The 23,238-nt window shown below is 39.1% G+C and overlaps 1 protein-coding gene across 1 annotated transcript; it reads left to right on the forward strand.

Moving 5' to 3' along the window:
- On the forward strand, positions 853 to 21,545 carry NDUFV2 (NADH:ubiquinone oxidoreductase core subunit V2). Its single transcript, XM_018039385.1, has 8 exons — positions 853 to 1,017; positions 5,061 to 5,126; positions 6,526 to 6,588; positions 6,676 to 6,792; positions 9,081 to 9,249; positions 10,514 to 10,623; positions 14,077 to 14,153; positions 19,273 to 21,545. The coding sequence occupies exons 1-8, from the start codon at positions 964 to 966 to the stop codon at positions 19,364 to 19,366; spliced, it is 750 nt and encodes a 249-aa protein (XP_017894874.1). The 5' UTR covers positions 853 to 963; the 3' UTR covers positions 19,367 to 21,545.

Raw genomic sequence — 23,238 nt, forward strand, 5'->3', positions numbered from 1 at the left:
TCTGTGACTCGAATTCCCTCATTTGTGAAACATGACTCACAGAGTTGCAAAGGGATATTTTGGAGTTTTAAAATTAATGAAAGATATATTTTTAAAAAGTCCCTGTTCTGATGTGAAAGTTCAGAAATCATTCACAAGTTTATTACAGCGAAGAAAATGGGCAGAGGAAGGGAGTGGGTGCGAGACACAGGAGCAAAGCAGGCGGCGGGGTAAACCCTCCACTGCAGGAAACGAGCTCGGCACAGAACAGCTGTTACCAAGCACATATTTGCTGGAATTTCCAGAGATGACCAGACAAACAGCAAGAAGGAAGTGGCTTTTTTTCTTTATGGAAAGTTTTATTATGGAAAATTTCTAACACGTACAAAGAACCGAGAATAGCAGGGAGCACTACCACGCAGCCCGGCAGTCGTCACTCAGGGCCGTCCAGCTTGCCTTCCACCTCCCCCTCTCCGCGACTCCGGAGCCAAGTCTAGACTATATTATTATCGTATTGTTTCCCTCTAAACACGAAGGCTTGCACCTCAAAGCAGAAGAACGGGAGCAGAGAGCAGGCAGCCCAGTTGCCTTCAATTCTGCAATGTGTAACACACGAGTGATAGGGGTTACCACGGAGCTTTTTCTAGAAAAGTACAATCAAAAGAGAGACAGCTAAATCCTCTTAAGGCTCCAGGAGAGAAACTCGTCCCATAAACCCGGATCGGCGGAGCGCCAGCTTCCTGGAGACTACTTTCAACATGTGGAGCCCAAGCACCGCCCTCCGGACCGCTTTCCTGGCGTCAGCAGGCCCCGCCCCGCCCCGGCCCGGCCCGGCCCGGAAGTCTCCGCCCACTGGCCCCCGCGGCCCCCGCGCGCCCCCGCTGCCCTGGGCGCGCGGGCTGGACTCGGGGACGCGCACGCCATGCGTGCCGACCGCTCGGGACCACGCCCGGCGAGGCCCGGAGCCCCGCAGTTTGGCCAGCCATGTTCCTCTCCGTGGCGCTACGGGCCCGGGCGGCCGGCTTCGCCGCCCACTGGGTAAGAAGGCTCGAATGAACGCGGACGCCGCCCTCCCCGCCTCTCTCCTCGCCTCCTGTAGCGGCGGGCACGCGGGAGCCCGGGCCCGGGACTGGTCCCGGGCGGCGGCAAGGACACCGCGGCCTTCACCATCTTCGGGGAGGCCGGGGGGCGGCAGAGCGAGGCCTCTCCGGGACGGGAGGCTGGGGGGCGGCGCCAGGATACCCTTGCGTGGCCCGCCGCGGGCGTCCCGCTTCGCGGAGGGACGTCCCGTGGTCCCCCGGTGGCTGTGGGGAGGTTGGCCGAGTAGGGTGTCCCCGCGCCCGAGTCTGTCGGGCCGGACGCCCGTGACCTCCGAGCACGTCTCACTCGGGGAAGGACACTTGAGTCCCCGGGCGAGCTCGTTCGTGCTCACTGAGCAGTGCGCGCCCAGAGATGAGGAGGGGCACGGCGTGGCGTCCCCGACTGGGCCTTGGGACGGTGGGGCCGGTTCCTGGGGGAAGGGGCCGACGGGGCTCTGGGCGTGGGGCGAGCCCAGCAGCTTGCACGTGAGTTCCGGTTTCGCCTGGTGGCCTCACCGCACCTTCTCCGGACTTTGGGCCTCTACGCTTGTCCCTGGTGCCCTCGAATATTCCAGTGTGCAGACTTGGTCTCTCAATAAACGCTTGAGGATCCACTCTTACCTGCTGGGCTCCAGGTGACAAAATCGGATAATAATGGTGACAGGGAACAACATTCCGCTACTGCTTTCCGTGTGCCAAGCACTGTTAACTCTTTACACTCGAAATCTCATTTATGAGGTTGATACTGTTATTTCCCCCATATTACAGTTAAGCCATGGATTTAGACATCCCCTATTCTTGTGGCGTTATGATAGTCTTATGCAGTAGGAACTTGAGGAAGTAAATACCATACACGTAAAGGTTCAGTTGATCCTCCAACAGATTTGTACTTCGCGGGTCCACTTTATAAGCGTATTTTTTTTCTCAACAGTAGATATTAGACTACTGCAGGATCCAGAGTATATGGTGGTTTAGTCGCTCAGTCGTGTCCGACTCATTGCAACCCCAGGGACTGTAGCCAGCCAGGCTCCTGTCCACGGGATTCTCCAGGCAAGAATACTGGAATCGGTTGCCATTTCCTTCTCCAGGGGATCTTAATCCCAGGGATCGAACCCGGGTCTCCTGCTCTGCAGGCAGATTCTTTACCGACTGGACTGAGCCACCAGGGTATATGGAGAAACCTCATTTGGAATCTGACTGTTAGGTTCGTATATTCTACTACTTAGAAGTTCCACAGAAAGTTCCCTGGTGGTCTAGGGGTTAGGATTCCACTCTTTCACTGCCTGTGGCCCAGGTTCATTCCCTGCTCAGGGAACTGAGACCCCAGCAAGCACTGACCGCCCCATTCCCACCCCTGCCCCCAGCTCCACCAAAAAAAAAACAACCTCACAAAACCAGTTAGCATACTCCCCTAACCCCCGGTATCCTTCAGGGGTCAACCGTGCAGTGTTAGAGATACTTGTGAATAGAGCATCCAGTTTTGTTTGAAGGTGCTATAATTTTTCCTAGAAGCAATAGGAATAGATTAGGGGTGGGATCAGATGGACTGGGGAGAGGGTATTCTAGGTGGGAAGGACAAAATAAGAAAAACATAATATTAGGAACAGCAAATAGAATTAAGTTCAAAAAATAAAAATCACCCATAGTTTTATCAAACGGGAGATTACCAAAATGTGAACATTTTGACGTCTGCATTAAAGAGACCTTATGGAATTTTTAAAAATTAGATCGTATTGTTCATACTGTTTTTGTAGCCTGTTTTTTCTCATTGTACATTTTGAGCAGCTTTCCTGGTTAGTAAACATTTCTGTCATTTTTAATGCTGCATGATATGCCATTGTGAAGATGTTCTGTAATTTATATAATCAGGCCCTTCTAATCTTTTACAAACATTGGGATATCAGATGACCTAGCAAAAGTCAGGAAATACATGAGTAAAGAGGTTTCACTAATGAAGTTCCTTTCCTAAAAGAGAAACTTTTAAGGGAATCATTTACATTTTCAAAGAAATTGCTTATTTTGTTACAATTGCTGCTTTATTAGCTAGCTGCCAATTTCTTCAGCCACAGGCTTTTTTCAGCTTGTCATTGATTTTAAAATATCCAGAATTTAGTACTGTGTCTAGTGGAAGACACTTTTGTGACTTTGAGCCATAATTTTTAATCTCCTTGAACTTTATTTTTCATTTCTGTGCAGTAATATCTTGCTGAATGATTGTGATTGCAAGAATTGCCTAAAAATTATGAAATATGGAGCCAAAAGCTACTCAGAATAGATGTATTTCCATCTTTCCTTAAGTAAATTGCCCAGTGTTTTCTCTGTTGTTGACATCACTTTACAACTGATGCTGCCTCATTGCCAAGCCATTAAGGAGTTTCATAGAGGTGAAAGGGTTGTGACATTTTCATGGATTATGTTTTCAGTTTTAGAATTTTCATTTGGTTCTTTTTTTATGGTTTCTATTTCTGTCTTTTCATTCATTGAAGATATTTTTATGTCCTTAAGCACTGTTGTAGTCATTTTGAAATGATTGTTTGGTAATGTCCACTGGTCTTTTTTCTTGAGAATGAGTTGTTTCCTTTTTTGTTGTGTGTTGAATGATTTTGGATTGTGTCTTGGATATTGTGAATGATGGTCATAGAGGTTATGAATTTTTAAAATTCCTCCAAAGAGTATTTTGTTGTAGTTATTGTTGCAAGTAGGCAATTGACTTGACTGCAGTCTGGCTCCCTTGTGGGCAGCAGCTCACATATTGGTTCAGTTCTTGTAGCTAAACTTTTTGGAGTCAGTCACAGAACTGGGGGCTTCTCTCTGGCTTTTTCTTTTCCTGGATTTCCCACTTGCCTATCCCCCTCCTGTGGTGGTGGTGGTTGTTCAGTCGCTAAGTCGTGTCCAACTCTGTGACCCCATGGACTGTAGCACCCCAGGCTTCCCTGTCCATGACCATCTCCCAGAGCTTGCTCTAACTCATGTCTTGAGTTGGTGATGCCATTCAACCATCTCATCTTGTCACCCCCTTCTCCTCCTGCCTTCAATCTTTCCTAGCATCAGGGACTTTTCCAGTGAGTCGGCTCTGCATCACGTGGCTGAAGTATTGGAACTTCAGCTTCAGGATCAGTCCTTTCAGTGAATATTTAGGGTTGATTTTTTTTAGGATTGACTGGTTTGATATCCTTGCTATCCAAGGGACTCTCAATCGTCTTCTCCAACACTGCAGTTTAAAAGCATCAATTCTCAGCCTACACTGTGGTCCAGCTCTCATATCTGTACATGACTACTGGAAAAACCATAGCTTTAACTATATAGACCTTTGTTGGCTGTGATGTCTCTGCTTTTTATTATGTTGTCTAGGTTTGTCATACCTTTTCTTCCAAGCATCAAGCGTCTTTTAACTTCATGGCTGCAGTCACTGTCCATAGTGATTTTGAAGCCTGAGACATTAAGACTGTAGTTTTTCTCTTGGAGTTTTAGCTACCTATCATGGGATAGACTGGGACTTGCCTTCATGCTGAAAGAAAAAAAACAAAAGAACAAAGAGAGTAATCAAGTGGATTCCTTCCAAAGTAATTGAGTATGGTCAATTATGAGCAGCTTTCTGAACTAATACTTTTATGGCTAGAGTTTCTAAAGTAGTGAAGAATTTAAAAGGGGGTAACGTTCTATACATTTTTACAGAATGAAACATGTTTATGAAGATCCATAGTGAATAAAAATTGGCATCCAATTTGATTCAGACATAAGTGAAACACAGTAAATTAATGGTACATTGGCTCTGCAATTGCATGCAAAAGAACGTAGGAGATTTAGCTTGTGATTCTGGCTCTTCCATTGACTATTGTGTTACTACTGTAGGCAAGCAAGGTAGGAACCTTACCTTTGAATCTGCATTTCCTTTACCGCTGAGCCATGAGGGAAGTCCAGCTTATTGATTCTATTATTTTAAATTACTGATCTTAAAATTTCATAAGGTATTTGATTTACTGAACTTTCTTAAAATTATAGGGAAAACATATAAGAAATCTGCATAAGACAGCTGTTCAGAATGGAGCTGGAGGAGCCTTATTTGTGGTAAGTAATTAACTAAGATTTCAGAATGAAAGGACTTGGAAGTTTGGTTAAATGCAACATCTTAAAGAGCAACATCTTTGGTGTTTGCTGGAGTGGGAGTTCGTGGGAGTTTAAATATAATTGAATTCACTGCATTTCAAGTTGAATTGGTACCAGGGCCACCCTGGGATTAAGACTTTAGATTATTCCTTGGTGAAATAACCGTGAGCCCTAACCTGATTTCTTGTCATACTGTGGATTTTTCAAGATCATTTATGTTGGCTGACTGAAGATTCTGAGGCTGCAAATTGGGGAATCCCAGAATGGCACCAGCTTGAAACTCATGGATTTCAGTAATACAGCCAATACATTGGCTGTTGTCCCTCATGTTTTTGGTTTCCAGGGTTTCACTACAGGTAGAGGTTGATTGGCTGCACAATTCAGAAAGACTAAGATATGTATGCCCTTTCTGTGACAAGGTACATTTTTCAGAAATCAATCTAGTGTTTAAGGGCAGTTTAGTGGAGTCGTGTGATGATTCAGTTGATGGTATAGTTTTGGAAAATGAATTATTTAAAGGCTGAATCTTAATAAATGAGTTAGCCATACTGTTAATAAGTAGAGTCCTGCTCTCCATTTTGTTGTCTTTGTCTGAAAATATTTGAGATGATTGTCCAAAGAAACTTTGTTTCCATTTCCATGTCCTTGAAAAACCAGAACTTTGAGAGTTAACAAATTAAGGGATTCAGTTCCGTTTCACCATATATACAAAACATTAATTGATGTAAGTTTTAATCTCAGTGTGACTCATTTGATTTCCTGTTGACATGCCATTTCTTGTCAGTGTTTGAAAAGGGCCTGCTCTTATTGGAGAAGAAATAAAGCTTGCTGTTGGCTAGTTTCTGTTATGGAAAACTATCTGTGGGCTAGTTTCTGTTGTTTCGGGAAGAGATGGTGCTTTTGTAGTAGGTAGTGGGTCCCTTTGATAATCTGGTACATTCTTTTGGAAAAATGTACATATTGTCATGCTCAAAATTTTGTGTCTTAATTTCATAAGGCTTCCCAATAATCTGTAAGTTTTTGTAATTATACTACGTTAGAAGGTCGTATTCTCTCGTCAAGTTGCATTACACTTTTTTTGTTTTTTGATCCTAAAGCTACTTCTTATAACTTACAAAGGGTGATTTTGAAAATGTCTAAATTTTTTAATTCTGCTAATATTATTTTGGTAATCATACTTATCAGATGTGTAGTTAATAATTAGTTTAGCCATTGCTTTTGAAGCAAGGATAGATTGACATATATCATGTTTGAATCAAAGTGAAGAAATTAAATAATCAGTAGTAGTAAGGTACAAAGTTGTTCACACTTTTCAGGGAATTTTGTTAATTTTGAGAAACATTTTTTTCCTGTTGTGTAGCACAGAGATACTCCTGAGAATAATCCAGAAACTCCATTTGATTTCACACCAGAAAACTATAAGGTATGACTGAATTAACGTTATAGTTAACTTACAGAATATTTAGTATCTTCCAGATATATAAAAACAAGTGCTTTTTCTCTGATACAGAGGATAGAGGCCATTGTGAAAAACTACCCAGAAGGGCATAAGGCAGCAGCTGTGCTTCCTGTTCTGGATTTAGCCCAGAGACAGAATGGATGGCTGCCCATCTCTGCTATGAACAAGGTACTTCATTTTTGTGTTAGTTCAAAAAGAGGAGACGTTGTGTATAGTAACTTCCTTATGTGGAAATTTCTCTGACGGTCATTAATGTCATAATCGAGGAATTTGAAGTTCTCCTGGATTGGGCAAACTCGGGGAGATAGTAAGGGACAAAGAGGCCTGGTGTGCTGTAGTTCATGGAGTTGCAAAGAGTTGGATACGACTTAGCAACTGAACAACAACAAATCATTTATATATCTCATACCCTAAATTATATTTATGTTTCTGTTGGTTCCCTTAATAAGGCTGAAAACTGAAAGGGTGGAGCTTTTTATCCTTGCAAGAAATAGTAAGGGCATTAGAGTCAAAGAGGCTTTTTTTCTGTCTTTGAGAGGAAAAAAAGATCCCAAATATGTATAATTTGCTGTCAAGATATTCTGAAAAGGAATGTACTGTATAAATACTAGAATTGCAGAGAAAAAGATCTGCTCACAGCTAATGTGAATCTTTCTAATACTTTGCATTTTTGGCCTCAGGCTTTAATTAAAATCCTTATAATACATGGTATTTGTGACATTTGATTATGGCAGCTTGGAATCAACAAGCTAGGGAAATCTTTTAAGTGACCCATTTAAATAGTTAGTATATTCACGCATATTTTAGGATTCATTTTTTTCCTAATAGTGTTTTCAGCAGTAATCCAGATTTCAAGTTTATTCATATCCTTTTAATGTAATTACATTTGTATGGTATTATGTTATAGTGTATCATTTATGAGTGTAATACAAAGCCATATATTATTTGATTCTTGTGAGAATCACACGGCTAATAAGCCAGTGTGATTATTATTCCATTGATATAATGGAAAATATGTTTTACTTTGAGCTCAGAGATCTGATTTTTCTCTGAACTTGCTCATCTGCAGTGATGATTCTGGACTAGATAGAGCTTTTCCAATTATTATATTATTATTTCTAAGTGGTAAAGCTGGGGCTGACTCATCTCTAATTCTGTGCAGTTTGTACTTGACTGACATCTGCAGAGATTCTACTGTGCTTCATTCCCCTTGTCACTTTCTCACTGTGACAAGGGGAATGTCTTAGAGTCTTTCTTAGAGTCTAGGAGTGTCTTCAGTTTATCTAATGGAATCCTGCATACAAATTTTAGATAAGAGTTCATTAATCTCTTATTTACTTGGCACGGTACTCTAACAGTGTTGTGGACTCTTGTTGATTTGTTTTGATTATGAAAAATGTTATAAAGCAAGTTTGGTTAGTAATATACTTAGTAAATGGCAACCCACTCCAGTATTCTTGCCTGGAGAATCCCACGGACAGAGGAGCCTGGCAGACTCGCGTGTCCATGGGGTTGCAAGAGTCAGACACAACTTAGCGACTAAACCACCATACTTAGTAAACATAAGTGCTTTTTTATTTCAGTAAATTAATGTTTGGGGGCGTTTCTAAATTCCTCGTTATTTTATAACAGCCAACTTCCTCGGTGATGATTTAGGTGTGTTTCTAATCATAAATAACTTTTTTTTGAAAATTTTATGTTTTTGATAATGGTAAGCTTGTTGAAAGTCTTGCTGAATGTCAAGCTTAGCAGAGCAAAATAAATGAGAAACCAATGTGAAAATGTTTTAAAAATATTGTCCTATTCTGTGTAGAGTTGGACGTGTATGTACGAGAGGAAGAAATAGCATACAGAGAATAGAATCAAAATTCTTTCCACTTTGAGACTTTTAATGTTACTGCCCTTTCCCCTCCAAGAAAAGCCCAACCTTACAACAAAAACAATATCCAGAGGCCCATGCATTATAGGGAGGTGCACAACAGCAGCTCAGAACTATTTTAGTTAGACACCAGGGCCTTACAATTATCCCATTGATTGGACGCCAGCTTGTGTATTTTGAGAGAGTTCCCCAGGTTCAGAGCTGCAAGCCTAATTTAGTACCACAGAATTAGATTCAGCATAGCTACTTCAGTACCGCAGGAGTGAGCCCAGGGTTAGATGTCTTTTGAGAATACATTTCCTTTAGAATCCCTGATAAGAAAAAGTTTAATATTTGTCATTTGAAATGCCATTTAACAAATTCTTTTTTCATGTCAAGACCTGGATATATGTGTGATTTTTAAGTGTCAAAATTGAAGGACTTATGCCTCGCAGATATCAAATACAGATGTAGTTTCTGCTTCTGAAGAACTTTATTGGTTTTTACCAAATTGAAGCAGTATTGAAATGAATGTTTTTTATGACATATCTAAACCTCAATTAATAAACATTGTAACCATATTATTAAAATATTTTAGGTTGCAGAAATTTTACAAGTACCTCCAATGAGAGTGTATGAAGTAGCAACTTTTTATACAATGTATAATCGAAAGCCTGTTGGAAAGTATCACATTCAAGTCTGCACTACCACACCTTGCATGCTCCGAAACTCCGACAGCATACTGGAAGCCATTCAGAAAAAACTTGGTATGGGGCACAGTATATTTATAGTGTTTATAAAAAATAGATTTGTCTTTTGAAATGTGACCTCTTTCTACCTAAATTTTCCAACTTTTACTATCATATTGGATCTGTACTTGATGCGTAAATTTTTGTCTTACTGTGTTTGCCCACCATTATTTCTTCGGTATTCTTTCGTTCTCATTCTCAAAGCTGAGTTTTCATGTTTTCTTTCCTAATCATTGAGTATGTTGTAAAAGCTTCTTAAAATTTTAAAGTGTTCGTTGCTTAGAAAAGTAAGTTTCACTCATTGTGTGATAGCATGTGGCATATGAAGTGACTGTATTATCCTCATTCTTCCAAACAAGACTTGGAACAAATAAGATTTGGAAAAGGAAGAATGCTTCAGGAAGGGAAGTGTGGAAGAAGATGTTACTACAAGGGGCAAACTGCCATTGTCACATTTATCAGTATACATACCAAATGAAGTAAAAGGAGGTGTCTCTGAACCTTGTTGTTACTGAATATAAAGCACTTGCATGTTGTAAAAATAGCTGGACAGTATTAAAGTATATGAAACAGAGGCTGAAGTCTGCTTGAAATTGCGTCCCCCTACCTCTGAGGTACAAATTTGTGATGACAGTTGGGTATATCAGTTTTAGAGTTAATGTTGTTTTAATTATTTTCATTGTTGAATACATACTTGTAATATGTCTGCTTGCTTTTTTGCACTTGATTTTGACTATGATAATATGTATGTCTGCCTCATTTTTCTATATAAGTTAAATTATGCTGCAGTTACTTTCACGTATGCATCTCTTTGCATACTTGTCCAAGTACATGAAGGTGGTTTCTAAGATGTAGAATTGCTGGGTCAGATTTTATCAAAATGCCTTCCCTAAAGATTTGAGAGTACTTACTATCCTCACATTCTTAATGATCTTTGACATTAACTGTTTTCTGAGTCTTCCCCAGTCTGATTGTATAGCTATAATACAATAGTAGGTTAATTATCAATGATCAAAATTTATATGGTCTGATACACTGTTATGTAACAACAAACACTGGAGATGAGGCCCTTGAAATTTGACTGTTTGAAAAGGAACAGGTCCACTTAAGAAATCCTTGAATGTTCTATAATAATTATACAGAGTTTGTTTAATTTAAGAAGTTCAGTGCTCTTAAATATTTTTTACATGCCTCTGTAATGGGTTGGTTTTGTTTTGTTTCCTTAAACTATGTTGCAATTAAAATATTATCTGATCCTTACAGTGTTTATTTACACTTTTAGGAATAAAGGTTGGAGAGACTACACCTGACAAACTTTTCACTCTTATAGAAGTCGAATGTTTAGGGGCCTGTGTAAATGCACCAATGGTTCAAATAAATGACAACTACTATGTGAGTATTTACTTAATGTAAATTAAACTTGTATGACATTATATTTAAAATACTTGATTTCCTGTTGATATAAATATCTAGAAGGTTTTTTTTGTGGTTTCAAAGTTTATTGAAAATCAAATAATTATGAATAAAAATATGTCAGTTTTAGCTTCCACATTATTGTCCACAAGAACATTTTTCAAAAATTGTTATCCAAAAAAAAGTTATCATCAGTAAACATTTTTGCATTTAACTCCAGGATACATTTAAAAAACTTTTAAATAACAAAAACTTAAATACAAAAAATAAATACCACAGCTTAATAGATAACATTTTGCCACACATGCTTCAGGTATTATAATTTTTATCATTGTTATTATACATGTACTGTGCTTGACCCCATGGACTATAGCCCTCCAGGCTCCTCTGTCCATGGGATTCTCCAGGCAAGAATACTGGAGTGGGTTGCCATTACATAGAAATAAGCTGTATCTGAGGGTAAACTTCTCCTACCCCTATTCAAAATCCTGTTCCTTTCCTTTCATTCCCAGAGATAACCACTATCATAAATTTAGTGTGTATTCTTCCTGTATGTTTTTTAAACTTTCAAAATATATGTATCCAGGCATGGTAATCATACTGTGTTGTGTGTTTTAAAAATTTTACAGAGATGGTATCATACCTTTCTCTAAAAATTGGTTTAGCTGTATCTGACAAGTTTTGATAAGTAATATTTTTATCATTTCTAAATATTTTTAAATTTTGCAATTTTATTTCTTTGACCTTTTTTTTTAGAAGTGTTAATATCCAGGTGTGTGGCATTTTCTAGTTATCTTTTTTAATTGCTTGCTACCCTAATTATATAGTGGTTTTTCATTCGTAATATCTTGTTAGCTCATAACTCTTAGAAGTTTCTTTATGGAAATTCTTTTAGGCCCGTGTTGAAGGTAGATTATTGCAGAAGTTGATGTTGCTTCTCTCTTGCCCTTGGAAATACTACTGGCCAAAAGAAATCCCTTCTCCTTATATCTTCCCTCTTCTTCCCCTGAAGTATAAGGTTCCAGACTAGCAGGGTGTTTTGAGGGGCAGTTTTAATTTCTGGTTTCCTTTATGTTGAGAATATACCCTTTGGGTGTCTCCACTTTGTGTGGTTTGGATGCCCTCCTGTGCCTGCGACTTTGTCCCTTGCCCCTGTAGGTTGTGACATCCTGAAGCCAAGTTTGTTTGGTGTTCCACGTCTCCCTAAGTTTTCATTGAGTTTTGGACCTCTGAGTATTTTTTCCTTGTCAATGTCTTAATAAAGTTTTAAAGTTTTTGTTTTTTATTTTATTCAGCATTTATAGTTGTTAACAGCAGGACATTCAGTCAGGATAGCTGGCCTGCCATGCCTGAAATGGAAATCTATGATTTTATTTTAAATGAAGATGAAATTGGACTTCTTTGGCATTTTATGTTTCTAGGATACTTCTATTACCTATAGGGATTTTCTTCATTTTAATGACGGTGATTCAAATTTCTTACCCCCTCTCTTTCTCATATGTAAAAAAAATACCTTTTAACAATATGGCAATAACTTTCCCTCTCCTACATTTCTGCCATTTACTCATAATCAGGAGGATCTTAATTTAAGCAGGAATTAGACAGTCAAGGCTTTGTATGAAGCATTGTAAGTTTAAATATAGTAGACTATGGGTTTATGCAAGAGCTTCTTTCAGTCATTCCTGATATGATCTTTGGTAAGGCAGTTAACTTTTATGGATCTCAGTTGACTGGTGGATAAAATGAAATGGTCACATAAACTTTGAATGGCTACCAATTAGGGGAAAACTATAAAACACATTCTGAGGGTGGTTGGGTAGATTTGAATATGGTCTTGACATTTGATTTCATTAAGGAATTATTGTTAATTGGGTGTGATAATGGTATTGTTTTATTTAAGAGCATTTAAAAATATTCTGGGCATTCCATGGTGGTCCAGTGGTTAAAGCTCCACATTTTCAGTGCTGTGGCCCAAGTACAATCCCTGGTCAGGGAACTAGGATCCCACAAGTCATGTGGCATGGCCAAAAAAAAAAGTTCTCAGGAGATGCCTGCTGTGGTTATTAAGGTGAAGTGTCATGATGTCTGTAGCTTGCTTTTAAATGGTACAGTACAAACACAAAACCAGAAGGCATGTTGTACATAATTCATACATGACAAGAAATATGATTATTCATGTGGGCCTCCCTCATGACTCAGCTGGTAAAGAATCTGCCTGCAATGCGGGAGACCTGGGTTCGATCCCTGGGTTGGAAGATCCCCTGGAGAAGGGAAAGGCTACCTACCCCAGTATTCTGGCCTGGAGAATTCCATGGACTGTACAGTCCGTGGGGTCTCAAAGAGTTGGACACAAATGGGAGACTTTCATTCATGATTATTCATGTATACTTTGAAATTTTCATAATAAAGAGTTGTGGGGGATAAAAATCACTAGATGAGTTTAAAGATTCCTTATAGTTTTGAAGTTCTGAGCATCTTTTGAACTCTAAGCAGTTTTTATTTCCATAAATGTTTATCATCTGTTAAAGCGCTTCTGTATGGCAAGGCACTAAAGACACTGTATGGAAGCATGATTCTCTATTCTAGTACCAGAGGCCTCAAAAGATCTTAAGGACTTAATAATTTTGAGGGGTAGAGGGGATATAACGTAGTTTAGGCATTTTCCTCTTAGTTTAATTTTGCCCCGTTCTGTTTTGACTAAACCTATTGCGTAGCCAGGGTTAAGAGTGTGTCTGTGTGTTTTAATTGTATTTATTATTTTAAATAACAGAATCCTTTCTTGAGGTCAGAATTTTACACAGGTGTACAGTGTACAAAATACAAAGTTGCTCTGGTTGAAACAGGGATTGGAGGGTCAGAATTTTTAAAATAAATGTCTCCAAAATTACTTCTTTGGAAAATTAAGTGAAATTTGAAACAGGTTGAATTTCACCTGTGAAATCAAGAAGATATCACTAGAGTATTAGGTCTTTGGCTTAGTGATAGATACTAGGCATGTGCTGTTTATGACTGCCAGTGTATCTCACCGATTCCTCAGGGATATAGCATTTGTTGAGCATGTGCGTGCCCGTGTTCTGTTTTATGTATTTTTGCTTTTAAACCTCAAAACATTCTGAAGTCAGTTGAGAAATGAAGAAACAAATTTGGGGAGGCTGAGTAATTTCTCTAAGATTGCTGGCTAGTAAGTGCTGGAACTTGAGCTCAAATGCAGAACTGTCTCCCTCAGAGCACCGGTCTTGCTGCCCCTTCAGCTGCAGCTCCTACTGTGATTGCATTTGGCAGGACAGGCTATGTCTAGGAATTACTCAGGTGTGCTGCCTTGGTAAGTAACTCGTGAGCTGGGACAGACAGTAATAAACTGATACTAGGGATTCACACTGATTTTAGTGGTAGGATGTAATTTAATATGACTGTCTTACATTTTTTTCCTAGGAGGATCTGACACCTAAAGATATTGAAGAAATTATTGATGAACTGAAGGCTGGCAAAATCCCAAAACCTGGGCCAAGGTATTTTTTTTTTCAATAAATTTTAATGGCTTAACCTAAGTTAGTGTTTCATGTAAACTTAAAAAATTTTATACCGTAAGTCTTTGGGAGTTTTCAGGAGCCTTGAATGCTGTCTAAACCAACTTGTCATTTAAAGAAGTGATTTTTTTACCCTCTCTAAAACCCTGTCACATAATCATGTGGTATATACCTGGATATTTATAAGGAAGGCAGATTTACTACAGATAGAAATCTCTTTCATTGTTTAAAAGTTCATGCTGCCAGAATTTGACTCAATGTCTGTCTTCCTCTTTTCCCCGTAGAGGTCCCAAGATTCTCTCCTTTGAACGCACACAAGATAATTTTTAGACCTCTTCCAAATGACAGCTCTTTAGTTACTCGAAACAGCTATATCATCTTCCTCATATCTTTTCTCAGATTTAATATCCACAGTTGTTTCATTGTTTTTCCTTATATGGCATAGTTTTGGTCTCCCTCCTTTCTATGTCTTCTAGTTGGCTGATGACTTTCTTAACGTGATACTTGGCCTAATCACAGTATTTGAGATACGTACTCAGCGTGTAGAGCACTGTGGGACTGTCATCTTTATTCCAGACATCATGCTTACAATAATGCAGCCTAATTACAACAGTTCTTACCTCACATCATTATACCATTACATTGTGCTTACAGTCAGTTAGAATACCTAGATCTTTTTCAACTTAAACACTGTTTATCCAGGTTGTGTCATTCTAATTATTCCTTTCTGTTTTCACCCTGAACTTTTGCTTCCAAACAAACTCCTATTCCTTATCTAAGTGTTCACATTACTTAAAATTCTCTCTTAATACTAGCAGTGTTTGCATAGTTTAATAGTCATATTCCCTTTGTATTTTTTTTCTGCTTATGTCATAAAATTTTCCTTGTCTCAACATATTTTTAGGTTTTAAAGGCCATATAGTATTCTGATACATTGAGAGAACTATGATGTGACCTTTATGACACTGTATTAAAATACATTTTCCTTCTTTTTGTTGTAAACAACAATTCTCTGAGGTTGAATTACTAGGTCAAGAGGCTATGCATGGTTTTGTGGTCTGCTGGAAGTACTCCGTCAGTGTTCTGGCTGACTACTGACCCTACCTAATAAGAAAAAGGGACTTCCCTTGTGGCTCAGATGGTAAAGAATCTGCCTGCAGTGCAGAAGAACCGGGTTTGATCCCTAGGCGGGAGGATCCCCTGGAGAAGAAAACGGCAACTCACTCCAGTATTCTTGCCTGGAGAATCCCATGACAGAGGATCCTGGTGGGCTGTAGTTCATGGGGTCGCAAAGAATTGGACATGACTAAACAACTAACTGAGAAAAAGAGGTCAGTTCAGGATAACTTAAGTTTAGCAAAGGCAAGCAGGCCCCTAAAAAACACACTCTTCTTTCAACACTTGAAATGAATTTACTTAAAAGAGGCTTGGCATTCTCTTCCTAGTTCCTGGCTTTCTTGGGCTACACTGAAAATATTTTGAGGAATAAAACATTTCCACTTTGAAGAATCAGTCTCCATTATGGAGGCTACTGAAGTGAAACCTTTTGTCATGTCACATTACAGTATTTCTCTTGCTTTGTCTACTTTATTGCATTCCCTCAGCATTCGTTTCACAAATATTTCTGGATACGTGCTGTGTGCCAGTCACTATCTTAGGTTGTCTGTACAAATTATGAACAAGGTAAAGTTGTCATGTATTTTATATTCTAGTGATGGAGACAACTGGTGTAAAGTGAAAAGTGAAAATTTAGTTGCTCATTTGTGTCCGACTCTTTTTGACCCCATGGACTGTAGCCCACCAGGCTCCTCTGTCCATAGGATTCTCCGGGCAAGAATACTGGAGTGGGTTGCCATTGCCTTCTCCAGGGGATCTCCCCAACCCAGGATTGAATCCGGGAGTCCCACATTGTAGGCAGACGCTTTACCGTCTGAGCCACCAGGGAAGTCCTTTAATTGGTGTAATATCTGAGTGATAAATGCTGGGAGAATGATTGGAGGTAAATTTAGTCAGGGGAGGCCTTTCTGAGGTAAGTTAATGACCTGAATAAGCCCAAAGTAGTCATGTAAAAATCTGGAGGAACAGTGTTCTAGAGGGGAAAGAAGATGTGTTAAGGTCCTGGAGGAAAGCTAAGATGACGTTATGGTTGAAGTGAGGTGATGAGGGAGGAAAAGGGTGGAAGAGGTCAGAAAGGTAGAGACCCAGGTAAGCAATTTGGGTTGAATCCTCAGTATAAAAAACTGTTGAGTGTTTTCAGTAGGGAATGATAGGTGTGATCTTATTAAAAGTATCATCCTAGTTGCTGTGTAAAAAATAGTTTAAAATTTAATAGATGTTGTGGGACAGGAATTATGAATGCTTTCTAACTTTTTAGTATGAGTACCTCTGATTCCTTTAACTAAAGAAGATTCGAGGTAGGGCAAATTTGGGGAAGAAAAGTCACTTCGTTTTGGATGTGCTACTTAGCATGTTTGAGATGCTTACTTAAACATTCATGGTAGAATGGCTGAAAGGTAGATACAAGCTTGGAATTTAGGAAATACATTAGAGCTGGAAATACGCATTGGGGATTTGTTAGTTATTGTATTAATAGATGGCATTTAAAGTTCTAAGTCTGGATGAGATTGTGTGTGTTAGTTGTTCAGTTGTGTCCAACTCTTTGCGACCCCAGGGACTGTAGCCCACCAGAAGCCTCTGTCCAGGATTGAACCTGGGTCTCCTGGACTGTAAGCAGATTCTTTATAGTCTGAGCCACCAGGGAAGCCCCTGGATGAGATTACCAGGGGTAAAATTAGTTTGTTTTTAATCCAGGGGGTACTGTAACATTGTATTTGAACATTAATAAATAGGAACTAAGTAGCACAGTTAAGCATTTTCACCATCTAATAATAGGGATGTTGCTTATCAGTAATTTTAAATAGTTATTCAGTGGGAGTTTTTGACATTGTTCCAGATTTGAGCCAAAGACTTTAGAATTACTGGTTTCTCAATCTATTTTTACTTCCTCCTTATTACCTCTTATTTAAAAAGTTGAGATAGGGAATTCCCCGGCTGTCCAATGGTTAGGACTCTGCACTTCCACTGCAGGGACACGGTGGGTGGGAACTAAGATTGCACAGGCCACGTGGTGCAGCCAAAAATTTTTTAAGTGAATAAAATGGCAGTAACCAAAATACAGCTATAGTTATTCTTTAAATTATCCTAATCTGGCTACTTCTTACTAGTATTTTTATAATAAAGTGCTCTGCCTTTAATATTTGACAGAGGTGCTAGTTGTGAAACTGGTTCTGTGGTAACTGACTTGAGCCCTGCTATCACGTATACTCTGGACAGAACTGGTAAAGATGACTGTCTCTGTGGTTCAGAACTGCTTTTATTTTGGTAAATGATGGCTAGAAAGAAAATGCTAAACTGATGGTAATACAATATTCTTTCTTTTGACATTTATAAATATTTGTGTGCTAGGGATTGTTTTTAAAGTATTGAACATAACCTCTAACCCTGCTTTCAACTTATTGATGAATAGAGGTTGTTTTTTAGTATGGATTATCTGAAACTAATTTTAAATCCAACTTGAATTCTTCATATTTAGTTTTTAAAAGATATTTTAAATTTTACAGAATTCTTTGGGGGTACAGAAAACATCTTCCCACAAGAAGGAAAAGAAAGAGAGGTCCTTCAGAGTTAATTAATTTTATTGTTTTACTGGTAGTCAAGAGCAGCAGGTGTGCCTGCTCAGTTGTGGCTGACTCTTTGCGACCCCATAGACTGTAGCCCACCAGATTCCTCTTCTGTCCATGGAATTCTCCAGGCAAGAATACTAGAGTGGGTTGCTACCAGTTAACACTTAAAAAAAAAAAAAAAAAAAAATTACAAAGCGAAATACTGTTTTTATAGCATTTTGCCACTTACCCTACAACTTTAATTTTAGGCTCTAACAGATAGTGTAGTGACTGCTTTTGTATTTGGTTTTCATAGTAAACCTATAATGCAGATATATTAACTGATTTCTGACTTTGTAGGTATTATACTACACTAATTACTTGCATTATGTAATATAATATCTTGAAAGAGCTTATAAATGATTATGTGGTGTCATTTTCCTGTCCCCTCAACAAATGATTTTCTAGGGCTCTAAAAATAGACTTGTAAGATTGATGACAGAATGTGAAGGGCAAAGCCGGAGGGAATAAAAAGATTTAATTGAGTAAGTTCTTCAGCTGAAATCTGTGGCAGGAACAAGGTAAATGAACAAAGCCAGGGAATAGGAGGGTGAAACAGGAGTAGGTGCTGAGCGAGGCTCTAGCAGCAGAGGTCAGACAGGACAGAGGTTGAGCCTAAAGATCACCTGGGAAAGTATGTGTAGGGGTGAAAAGAGGACAGGTTCGTCTACCTCTTGCTGCCTCTCTTCATAGAACTGTAGGAGGATCTGTTCGTGTTTTCTTTGTGGCTATGGTAGCCACCCTGATCTAGAGCCTGCTGTTGAAAAATACTAATAATTTAACCTTTAAAAACATCAATACAAATTAATTTCATCTTCACTGCTTCTAAGGGACATCCTCCCAAACCCTCAAATCTCTCAAAGAACTCAGTTTCTGTTTGTTTCCAAATATAGTATATTAAGTATGTATTCCCTGTGACACTGGATCTCAAGTCAAAATAAAATTCAAATATAAAAAGAATAAATGTAGTGCTCTAGTTTATTAAAACATGATTTTTAAAAATGTCCTCTGGGGTTGAGTTCTTAGCTCTCATCTCTGGGCAGACGCTGACTCACCCCAGACTTGGTTTCTGTGTCTATAAAACACTCTGGCCAGTGTCCCTTGTCTCTTGGCACTGTAAAGATTTAATGAGCCACTGATATATGTTCACTGATGAGTGAGAACTAGTATTAGTATTATTTTTATATTTTTCATATTTCATATTTTTATACATCAGTTTTCATATTTAGGAAGTGAGAATCTTGCAGCAGTTGTGATATTTGGATTAAACAGGCCATGCTAGTTCTTGGGAGAGAAATAGTTTCTTATCTGAGCTGTTGTGAGGTAACAATTGTAAATGGTAATCATTAGCAGTCAGCTTAATGTTACTTTTCTTTCAGGAGTGGACGCTTCTCCTGTGAGCCAGCTGGAGGTCTTACCTCTTTGACTGAACCACCAAAAGGACCTGGGTTTGGTGTGCAAGCAGGCCTTTAATTTATATTCGCTGTAAATATGTCAGTGGAGAAATAAAATATGAATCTCCTATCTACTTAAACTTTTTATATTACTTGTTCATTTCCATCTAGGTACACCTTGCTTGTAACCTAGCAACTTACAGCTGTTAAGTATCATGTCAGAACTTCAGAGCACCATTTTCAACCGCCTTTTCACTTTTATTAATATTAGGGTACTGTGAAATAAAAATTCTGTCAAATTTCAAGTATATTTTGCTCTCCCATCTTTAGCCATAGGCAAATCTTAATATCTATAAACCTTGTTAGTATTTTCTTTAAACATTTTTGTATTTGTGGCACAAAGTTGTTACTGTAATTTCAACTGGTAAGTGATATGTCAAGCAGACTAGGTGTAACAAGGATAAGGTAGTTGTCTTTAGATGTACTGTTTATTATTTTTAAAGAGGGAAGGTACAAAACACTTTGACATTATTCTTCACTCTTCTGACACTGCAGGTACACAAGAACTAACTAGGGGAAGAAACTGGAAGTATAACTTGAGTTTGAAAGTTCAGTGGGAATGGGAAATATGCTCCTCAGTTGAATGCATATTACAAGTTTAGAAACCGAACGCATACTACAACTTAGAAGAATAAAACCCTTTGTGTATATCATCCAGTTCAGGAAACTAGCTATGAGTTTTGCAAGTTTGAATAAAAAATTAATAGCCAGCTTGCCAGCTTTAATTGAGGGGTAGATCTAAATAATCCAACTGTTTAAGGATTTCTCAAAGTCACTGGTGGCCTTAGTCTTATGACAGACTAGTATATGCTTAAAAATATGAACAAACATTTTACTTTTTGATACTGCCTTTATGAATTTTCATTTTTCACCTAAGAAGGTAACAGCAAAAGTAATTTTTCAAGAGGCACAAAAAAAAAAACACAGTGAAAATGCTCCCTTCTGCCCCAGAGCCCTCAGACCTTCCCACAGGCAATGGAATGCTTTTATTATTTTTTTTATCTTTTTTTTAAAAAATAGTCTTATCTTCTCTTTGTTAGCTGTTAGGGTTTTATTTGAAATTATGAAAAAATACATAAGAAAAAATTATGAAAATTTTAAATAACTTTATTCCTTTAAAATTACTATTATAAAAAATGTCTTATATTCTTGACTTTTTTTTTCCCCCAAGTAGATGAACAGTTAGGAATGGGAAGGTTTCAGATACTAGTTGAAAAAACAAGTTATGTATTAAAGATATTGGTTATTATGTTCTATTTTAGAAGCAGAAAATTTGTTTTAGGTCTTTATAGGCATACTATTACACCATTATCAAAACATACTTTTAGATAATCACTTACATTGTGCTACAGTAGTATGTATTAGGATTTTGAGTTGAATCTTGCTTAATTTTTTTTGCCCATTTTTCTTGAAAATTGTACCAATTTTTTACACAAGAGCACTGGTTTTTAATAATTACAGATAGGCTTTTAAAAACATCTGGCAGGTAAATTTCATTACAGTAATCCAAGATGGTTCCAAAGATATATGAACACGCTTGATTCAAAACTCCTTGCCAGTTTTTTGTTGCTAGAGATGACAGCTATAGCCTAGCCTGATTCTCAAACCAATGAAGAGAAGCTGGTGGTGTTGATGTGTCTAACACCACTTGCTCCCTCTTTTCCTCTTCTCAGTTCCTAGCTCTATGCTGTTTTTTTCAAAAAGGAGATATTTAGGGAGGAAATGTTCATATTACAAAAATAGAGCAACAAATAATTCAACTTGTCATTCTTCCTACTGGGCAAAAATTCTTGTGCCTGGCTCTTTTGGTGGTTTTTGGAGTGGCTACTGAATGTTGCTAGGGAAGGCTACCAGTTCCTCAGAAGTACTTGCTATAACTGGACAGAGCAACTGTCCTATTATATCCTATAGCAAGTGACAATCATATGGGTATTCACTGCCCAAGTATTACATCTGTAAAGACTGTCAATATGGTAAGCCATGACTGAGATTTTATTTTTATTAATTCACCTTCCTGAAATATGGCAGGATTTTCTGAATGATCTAACTGGACTTCATGTAGAAAACATAACAGTAGTTGATTCTAACGGTAAGAAGTTGGAAAGAGTAAATTTTGCAGATGGCTTCTATTTCACATACCACATGCACATTTTAAGTGTCTGGTAGTAATAATCCTAAATAAATGTGATAAAGCTTCACCTTGGCTAAGAGTGATGTTTGTTGCTTGGGATCCTTGACCTGGTGCTATTAAAAAAACATTTTGCCCACTTGCTGAAGAGATTTGAGCTAATGAAAGACAGGGCTCTACAGTGAAGAGCCTTAGCTACATTGTCAACTAGCTCCAGCTTCTTTTCAGGCCTCTATCCTATTATATCTATAATAAGAATTACCTTCTTGATTTGTACTTCTAGTTTCACATTAAAAAGGAAAATTAGCTCCTCTTCCCTTCGTTTCATTTGAACCTTTCCAATAACAAATTGGCTGATTTATAATGTGTCACATATAATCTTAATAATTTAAAATTTTTTGCAACTTGTAGAAATTTTACAAACTTCTACAATGAACTTTGTACAGATAGTGTTCTTATTCATTAGTAGTCAGTACAATGCCTTGGATCATAATTACCCACGTAATCTGATTTTTAAGTAACAGGGCTGTGCATGTAGTTATTGCCATAAATTATGGTTAACTGATTTCAGCAAATTCAAGATTTGCTTTCAATTTTTAACTGAGGCTTGTACTGCTGTAGAAATAGTTATTGCTATTGTCGTTACAGCGAGTTAAATGAGAACCAACTCAACCACTTGAGAAGTCAGCCGAGTTGGTTATAAATTTTTAGTATTTGTTACTTCATGCCATAAATATCCAACTTAAATGTAACAGTGTTCCACTTCTAGCCACAAGGTGCAGTCTTACTACTCATTTTGAACTTGATGTATTTAAAGATGGGAGAAATGTAGGAAAGGAAAAAACAGTGATCTTTAATGCAAGCTTATGTTTTATATAGTTAAATGCTGGGATGTAGCTTTCTCTGTCGTCTGAAATAGCTCATCTGCTGATTAATGACAAACTCGTAACTTCAGTAAGTCACAAACCCATGCTGTAGTTGAGAGGCCACAACGATGAGGGCCCTCTGATGGTTAGATAAAGGCATGCACAAACTGTCGCGGATTAACCTCCTTGTAAATAAAAAGTCACCAGAAGCAACTCAGAATAAAATGGTTTCCCTCCGATTATGTAATCCCCTTGGTGGTTAAATAAGGGCAAGTACAGACTGTCGCGGATTAACCTCCAGAGGAAGTCAGACTGCCAGCAGCGGGGCTGCCGAGGCGGTGACTTTTCCTTTGCGCAGTTCTCCAGCTGGCAGTGCCCCGAGCGGTTGGGGGAAAATGCACCGAAATTTGTCTAAAAAGGTTATCCGAACGTGTGACTGGGGGAGAGCGTACTGCACAGTGCGTGCGGACCTGGGGGCAGGTGCACGTGGATGTGCTTTCGGGACGGGCCCAGGCCCACCTGGCGCAGGTGAGGGCGCGTCGCGGCCCCGCGGGTCACCGGGCTCCCGCAGGTGCGGCCGGCCGGCGCGCAGGCGCAGTGCGCGGAAGCGGGTGCCCGCCTCTCCCGACGCCCCGGGCCCACCGCGCGCCGCGGGCCGCGGGCCGGGCAGACACCCGCCTCCGCCTCCAGCCGGGGGCGCAGCGTCGGTCTCCCGGGTCCCAGCTGGCAAATTCGTCCGCCCGCCCCCGCAAAACAAAAACGTGTGAATACCCTACGTAGACAGAGCCTCTTCTTCCTCGTCGCCGCCGCCATTTCCAGAAGTTTCCAGTCAAGCCACGGTGGTGGCCACTGCGCAAGGCGAGGCGGCGCCTGCGCTACTCCCTCGCTCCCTCAGCC

The sequence above is a fragment of the Capra hircus genome, chromosome 24 (genome assembly GCF_001704415.2).
Source record: "Capra hircus breed San Clemente chromosome 24, ASM170441v1, whole genome shotgun sequence".
NCBI classification, from domain to species: domain Eukaryota; kingdom Metazoa; phylum Chordata; class Mammalia; order Artiodactyla; family Bovidae; genus Capra; species Capra hircus.